This window comes from Pterocles gutturalis, unplaced genomic scaffold (assembly GCF_000699245.1).
Source record: "Pterocles gutturalis isolate BGI_N339 unplaced genomic scaffold, ASM69924v1 scaffold2250, whole genome shotgun sequence".
Taxonomy (NCBI): Eukaryota; Metazoa; Chordata; class Aves; order Pterocliformes; family Pteroclidae; genus Pterocles; species Pterocles gutturalis.
Genome location: NW_010143049.1, coordinates 39,794 through 47,636, shown reverse-complemented (window position 1 = coordinate 47,636; position 7,843 = coordinate 39,794). Strand labels below are relative to the sequence as shown.

Here is a 7,843-nt window from a genome sequence, read left to right as displayed (position 1 = left end):
GAGTTAACTTTAACCAGTCTTTAACCCACGACAGGGGTGATAGGCTGTGCCTGCAAATCGGGGAGGATTTTGCATACCCCAGCACAGAGCTGCTGTCCTGGTGCTGTGCCTGCAGTCACTTGGCCACCGCTGGGTGCACTGGGCTGGGGAGGGACAGCTGGGGATGTGTAAGCATCTGAAGGTGGCTGCACACAACAGAGGAACACCCAGAAGTGGTGCTGATGGCAGAGTCTGTGTGGTAGCTCTGGGAATAAGCTGTTGGTATCAGGATCATCCGCTGGGGAATGGTGGGAGGGTAGTCGTAGGGCTTTAACAGCATTGCTTCTGCCTTGGCCAGTTTGCGGTGCTTGTGAAAACCGTAGTGTCGCTGTCTTCTTGGTCCCAAAAACTTTAGAAACTGAAAATGGTCAGGGACTGCCTAGGATCTGACACAGCTCGTGGCAGCGCGAGGCCCCTGCTCCACGGTCAGGGCTGGCGTTGCCTGTGCTCGGAGAGGCATTGCTGGCTTTGTTCTGGGGACAGAGCAGGGAAGGGAGCAGGAGGAACAAGCCTGATGGTTATCACATGTAAAGCTGCTAGCTGGTTGCCTTAATGTACCGCGTGCTTGAAAGCTCCATGTTTGTGACTCTCTTCTGTTTAATTGTCTGTTTAGGCAAGGAGCAGCATTAAAAAAAAATGTGCAGGGGGTAGGAGAGCAGGAGGGTTAGCATCCGGCTTTCCTTCAGAATGCCACAGTTTGCATCCGTGAAATAGTTTTGTTTTACGCTATCTTCATTCACCAGTGGATTCAGTCTTTTCCCCAAAGCAGACGGTGTAAAGGCAGACGAGGGCATTAGTGGGACGAGAAGATGAAGAGAGGAGAGGAGAGTGGGAAGAAAACAGTCCCCTATGGAATTAAACACAGAATGGGTAGGGCAGGGCTGGATGGGAGGGGGGCAGGGGAGGGTGACACTTGGCTTCTGAAGTTGGGTTTACAGCACACTTAAGCACCAACAGTAGCAATGAGAATGCCATCCAATAATGCTATTACATACACAAGGACTGAAAGCACGGAAATTACCCAGCTGTAAGAGGCTCATGATGAAGCCACTGTCTGGAATAATTAGCCCTCCCACCTGGTTAGACGCGCGGTCATTGTCTTCCCTGCCCTCTCCATCCCCTTCACTCCAAATAAAATTGCTCCCCATCCCCACTTATGGGGGTCCGTATCTCATAGCCTTGGGGAGCTTGAGCCTGGCTTTATTCCTTGCCTGCTTGCCGTGGCCCTGATCTACCCCAGAAGAGCTGGAGTGCTACTCCAGTTGTAATTGACAGGATCAGAGCCGCCTGGGGTGCATTAGCACTGCTGCTGGAGGATAGGCAGCGGGTAGAAAATAAACAGTTTCGGAAGCTCTGGGGACACTGGGCTGTGTTGCAGGCAGTGGGAAGATTTTGCTGCTGTAAGCTGTGCACTCAGGCTAGGGTGGGGGCACTTTCCTTCTACAAGTGATGCTGTAGCTGCAGACGCATACAACAAACGCGTTTTTAAGGGCTTTTGTCTGTTTGTCTCCTGGAATTGTTTTGGTGCTAACACACGGCTGTTTTACAAGCACGGCAAACCTAATCCATTAATAGGTTTCTATAGAAGAGTTAGCAGAACATATCTATAATGAACCGTGGGCTGAGGAGGATGAGTCTAACAGCTGATCTGCAACAGAAATCTTGAAGCATCTTCTCCTTGACATTCCTGTTACTGAGGTCAGGCTGTAATTTATCTGAAGATGGTGACAACTGAGCAATATCCCAGTGCTAACATGCAGGAGATTGAGACCTCTGAATGTCTGGGCTGATTTCTGCTTGCACTGTCTCTGTCTGGCTGATGAAGATTTGCTGTTCACTCTACCCGTGATCCCTGTGTCCTCCATTAAAAAAAAAAAAAAAAAAAATCGAGTGCTGAAAAGTTCTCTCCATTCTTTGACGCTAACTGCAGAGAAAGAACAGGTTTGGGAGATAAGCAAAACAGCCCACGAGTCCCCGTGCTCTGTCAGCCAGGGTTACTGCTGCCCGCCAGGATGCTCCTTCTGGGTGTGCGGGGAAGGGAGCCAAGCCTGCGTGAATGTATCCTGGGAGAAAACACATCCTGACGTGGTGTGCTGGGGTCCTCCAAGCGGTGCATTCTTTCCCCTTTCTGTGGCATCTCTTTATGAAAGTAGAAGGCGATACTCCCGTAGCAGGTAAATCTAAATTAATCCGGGCAAAGTTCCGTTTAGGTTTTTTGGTAGAAGCGTGCTAAGCATTTTACTTGCAAGAGCTCACCCTGTGACTGATGTGTAGCCGCGTACAAAGGGAGAGTCTGCATAGGCCCAGGCAAACACTTGTTCTATATCAGAGCGTTCTGCAGGGAGGCTTGTTGGTTGCCACAAAAGAACTGCTTTTAATGAGCAGATGCTGCAACAGTGTGCAGTTAACCCTTCCCACGGTCTGCTGCAACCGTGTGTCCTTGGAGAACGTAAGATCATTGGAACAGAGATCATTGTATCTGCGTCTGCGTAGATACAGGAAAGTTGTCAGCTATGAAAGCCTTTGGATACACATCATCAGATCTACGGTCAGGATTTGTGTCTGCAAATACCCTGGAAAGCAACTACTCATCCCTGTAAATCTGACCTTCATGCTGTGTATCATTTTGTGCACCTCTCCAGCCCAATCTTTTCTTCGCTCTCTCTGTTTCTAAGGTTCTCTGGGCCTGCAGTTCTGCTTTTCTGATGAGAATCCTCTCGTTAAACTTGCCAGGTCGTTGTTTAAGGTTCCCTCATAGATCAGATCTTGCTACATTTTATTTTGCTTACGATCTAATTTCTGATAGCTCCTACATGGTGAGCACAGCGGCATAGAAACCAGCAGTAGTCACAGCCCTGCAGGAGTTCGGTTTTCCTTCTTGCCTTCCCTCCTTTCCCTATAACGTGTACATTATGTACAAGAAAAAAGTCAGAGGTCAAGTTGAGGCAGGATGTACATGTGTACATTTTCCTTGTGTTGCTCCGTATTACTCAGCTGAAGCTGGCCTCTGCTGCAGAACTTAACACGGGAGAGAAATGAGTTGGTCAGGAAGAAAGGTTGTTGCCATATGTGTGTATCATCAGACACCTCTGCACACAGTTCTTCCCTCTTCTGTATGTTAATCCTTTAGGCTCTGCAGCCTGAGTGTTTGTCGATGAAACATTAGCTCACTACACTCCCCGTGTGCAGCCAGGCAGATGTTTAGAAGGCAGTCCTGCCTCCTTTCCTCCCTTTGTGGGAAAGAAGTGTTCTTTCCCAGCGTGGTGGTGGTTGACATTAACAGCTATAAATCACTTTGAAGATAAAACCACATCTCTAACTGATTAGAGGAAAACGGTTAATGGGACATGCAGTAGCTGTGGCGGAAATTCAGATTCAGGATGAGAAACGAAGCACTGCAAAGCTGAGTCTTCACTAGAAGCAAGGCTCAGTGGGGAAGTGTCACCCGTGTTTCTTGTTCTGCAGGTTGTAAAGCCGTGGAGGCATTGCTGAAAGTATTAGTGGACCTTCAGGATGAGCTGCTCTATCAATACCCAGGCACAAGGCATCTGGTAGATGGAAAACAAGCGAAAACTGAGAGGTAAATAGAAAATAAGACAAGACCTTTCTGAATCCTTTGGTCTCCAGCTCTCCAACAAACCAGCCATGCGCAGTCTTCCTGACTGTACCCACTCTGCTCTTCTCTGAGCTGCTGCCCTGTCTGGGTGACAGACGCTCTGGACAAATCACAGAATCATTAACGTTGGAAAAGACCTCAAGGATCATCAAGTCCAACCCAACACCACCTAACTCACTAAACCATGTCCCCAAGCACCACATCGACACGTTTCTTGACCCCCTCCAGGGATGGTGACTCAACCGCCTCCCTGGGCAGCCTGTTCCAATGTCTGACCACTCTTTCAGTGAAGAAATTTTTCCTAATATCCAGCCTAAACCTTCCCTGGTTTAAAAAAAAAATGACCACTTGCATTCCTTCTGGCAGTGTGGGCAGTCTGTTTTGTAATCGTTCTGATAACGGAGGAGAAGCTCAACCATGGGTCTTTTGCCATAAATATCACCGTGGTGTGGCAGAAGCATGGGGTGGCGGTGGAGGGGCCGTTAAGGATTCCCACGTGTTGCCTTAGAGAGGTGTAGGGTGTTCATTCTGCGTGGTTTTGTTCTAGTGATGACGAAATCCCTAGCAGTAGCGATGAAGAGCAAGTGGATAAGGCTCAGGAGAAGAGGAGGAGCCTCCCCAAACGGAAGCTAAAGATGGAGGACTACCCAGAGTTCATAGCCAAGCGGTACGCTGACTTCAGGACGTATCGGAACAGCATCTTGCAGAAGTGGCATGAGAAGACAAAGCTGGCATCTGGCAAAATGGGAAAGGCAAGTCTTTGTTTGTGTGTGCTGACATGCTTATAGTTTAGCAAAGATTTGTGGAACAAGTTGATTTGAAAGTTTCATATCATGAATGTTCCAAGCTAAGTTGAGAGCTCCAGCAGTAAGAATTAAATACGCAGGTACACACTTCTCCCCAACCTTAAAGGAATTTGGAAAGAAGTTCAGCCCTCAAATTTCAAAGGCATAAGCTGCTCTCTTTTGTTTTGAGCAGATGGGCAGGAAATACCATTTTCAGGTGCAAATGGTTTCCCAGGTTTTGGGAAAAACTCTTGGATAGTATTGATGTTCTCCGAACCAGACATCTCATCAGTCTCCAGCAGCAAGTAAGCTCTATGAAAATGCCACTGTTGCTGATGAACAAGCTGTTTGTGTTTTATAATAGAACTAGGGGCTTTTGTGGCTCTCCTCCTCCGTGAAGTGTACACTTTAATACAGTGGGTAATCATTTCACCCGAAGATCCTGGGTCTCCTAACATCTGTGAGTTAGTATTAATCATTCAGAAGTTCATCTGAACCAGAACAGCAAAGGCATTTTATTAAGCCAGGCGTCAAGTTGCCTCAGGTTGGGAAGGGAGACAGAGGGAGAAACAAATAAAAAAATTCTAGCAGAAACCTCTGCAATGAAACCCAAACCCCCTCCTTTTGGAATGCTGTCTGCTTATCCACTGACATGGAAAGATAGAGGAACATTGCTGCCTTGAGGAAAAGCTTTCCGCATTATCTGACACTAGTTAATGTTGTTGCAGGGTTTCGGTGCCTTTGAGCGTTCAATCTTGACTCAGATTGATCATATTATGATGGACAAAGAGAGATTACTACGGCGGACACAGACCAAGCGATCAGTGTATACAATACTGGGAAAGCAGGAACAGGAATCTCAGCCGGTCCCTGAATCTTTGCCTGAAAATTCGGTAAGGGTATTTTGTTTGTATAACTCATCCCGTAGCAGCATTGCAACTCTCTGCAAAACAATTAGCTTGAGCCTTTAGCAGGTGGTATTCTTGTTTGTGAGACATTTATGAAGGAGGTGTCCGAGTGTCGATTCCTGTAATGTAAAGGCTAACAAAAAGATGTAGACACTTCAATTCCAGCTTTATGGTGTTTGCATTATCTCCTGTGCCAGTTCTTGACAGGGGAAAACGAGGCTGGTCTGTGGTTGTGCCCCTCCTGTGCTGTAAGAACTGATGCTCACTAGATCTGCTTTTTGAGGTAGCGGCCACAGAACTTTGTTTTTACTCTGGAGTTTAGAATCTTTAACCCAGAAGGTCACTTCTAAAATCATACTGCATATAACCCACAGAATATTTTAGTAGTGAGTCTGTTATTAATTTTGTATTTAAGAATGAATAAATACTCAATTCTGAGAGATCATGTGGAATTACTGCACTTGCAAGATATATTTTCTCCATTACATTAAAAATATCTGTAGTATTTTGCCAGAAAGACTTTACACAGCCCTATTTATTTCCCAGTAAAGGTATCATAAATCTATTTTGTCATTGGCAGCATTTCTGCCTTGCCTTTAAATGTATTCCTAGTCCTTAAAAGCTTGTTCTGTTGGGAGCTTTTCTCCATTCCTTCGTATCTTCAAGTGTGTTTACAAGCTGCTGCATGTGGCATCATCAGATTTAGGGACAGGAACACTCACATACGAGCTTTCGGTATTTCCTTTGTGCTTCCAGGAGGACCTCCCTCAGTCAGACTTCAACAGGCACCTGAAGGACATCGATGAGGAGATATTTGACGATGATGACTTCTATCACCAGGTGGGTGATGGTCAGTCTGGGTTGGGCTTAGGGCTCCAGTTGATTTTAATACTTACAGAGCTAATGGGGTTGGTTCTGTGCTTTAAATTTCTCTTACCAGTGAAACCAGTTACCTGTTTTAACATCCAAAATCTCTGTAGATACCCGAGGGGACTTTGCTCTCAACTTTTGGTCCAGGGCTATGTGAGCTGAAGCTGGCGTTGTGGATGTACGCTCAGCTGCCGTCACTGGCACTGCTGTACTGGAGTGGGTCCGGGCTGCAGGAGAGGGTCTGTGCCCTGTGTCCCCTGTCCTCGCTGGGGAACACTGCTGCACAAGAGAAAAATGACTGAGTTCTCTGAAGGTGACTGTTCTCTGTGGGTAGAGTCCCGTTATAAAAAACAATTCTAGGAGATCCTCAAAAGCACCCAAGTTACTCTCATCTCAGCCTAAATCATCTCATCTACCTACTGAATGGAAAGCTGCAGGGCTTCTCTAGCACATGTCCTGGAGTTGTGCCAGTTGGATTTTGGCCAGTTATGCTTTTTATTTGCAAAATTCTGAGAAACAAGGAATCTGCACCCAGCGCATGGAGGCTGCAGCTTAGGGAAACCTTGTGTTTGTAATTTATTTTAAAAATGACAGTGCCAGCTTTATGAAATACTGAGGTTGCCATAGATTGAGGAATATGATTCGCTGTCGTTCTTCCTCAATGCACAAAAAACTAGTTGTGCTCTGATGATCCACAGGGGGCTCTTAACTTCGGGACTAAACAGATGTCATTATATCATTAGAAAGGCAGAAATTTCTGATCTGAGTAGTTATTAACCAGAAGCATTTTAATACTTTCAAAATTTGGGGTTTCACATACAGAGGCTAAAGATGAATAAAAAGATGCATTAAATTGGTAATTCTTGTCTGTCTTATGGATAGGAACTACAGAGAACTCTAATGCTGCCTTTTTTTTTTCCACCCTCCAAGAAGGTTTTCAACACACTTCCAACCCTACTGCTGCAGAAATCCAGGAAAACTCTGCAGTAGACCTCACCTAGTGCAGAATTTGGACCATCATAAAAACACTTTGAACTTTGATGTTTGTAAGGGATCCACTCAAGGCAGCCTGCTCCAGAGCCAGGAGCGTATTCCCAGCTGGCTCCTCGCCAGGCCGTGTGTTTAGTGGAAGAGCATCTCTGCTAGGATTGCTGTGAATTGAGCAGCATCTCTTGGGCAGGTGAAGATGCCAGATTCATCTCCGTAGGCTCTAAGATGGGAATTGGACAATGCCTGTCTTGTCAGCAGCAGTGGTTGAAGAGGCCAAATGTGTGAGGCAGTGAGATAACACTGAGGTGGAATTTGGGGTCCAAATGGACCCTGAGAACACAGAACAAATTAAGTCAGTATAACAAAAGAGTGAAGTGGTTGAGGAGAAATAGCTGTGATTGACAGTCCGTGGACATGGGCAGAGAAAGTGCTCGTTGGCCATGAGATGTTCAATTTTTAAAAGGAAACCAGCAATAGACGAATGGCTCGTCTTTCCTTCTAATAACTTTAACTTCGAAGTCGTGATTTCAGAAATATGACTAGTCACAGCTTAGCTTTTCCCCTCACTGGTTAATTGGGGTGCTGGGGTTAATCTAAATTAAAACTTAAACTAATAGAGGTCATTGAGGGAAGAG

At 46.0% G+C, this 7,843-nt stretch overlaps 1 protein-coding gene across 1 annotated transcript in view; it reads left to right on the top strand.

Annotated features, from left to right (window-relative positions):
- Positions 1-3,504: 3,504 nt before the first annotated feature.
- LOC104469850 (protein AATF-like) overlaps positions 3,505-7,843 on the top strand; it is a gene marked incomplete at its 5' end in the record, with an annotated part of 38,456 nt that continues 34,117 nt past the window's right edge. The window contains 4 exons of the mRNA XM_010084564.1: positions 3,505-3,619; positions 4,203-4,407; positions 5,169-5,333; positions 6,105-6,188. Coding sequence (XP_010082866.1) covers positions 3,505-3,619; positions 4,203-4,407; positions 5,169-5,333; positions 6,105-6,188 — 569 coding nt within the window. The remainder of the gene's footprint in view (positions 3,620-4,202; positions 4,408-5,168; positions 5,334-6,104; positions 6,189-7,843) is intronic.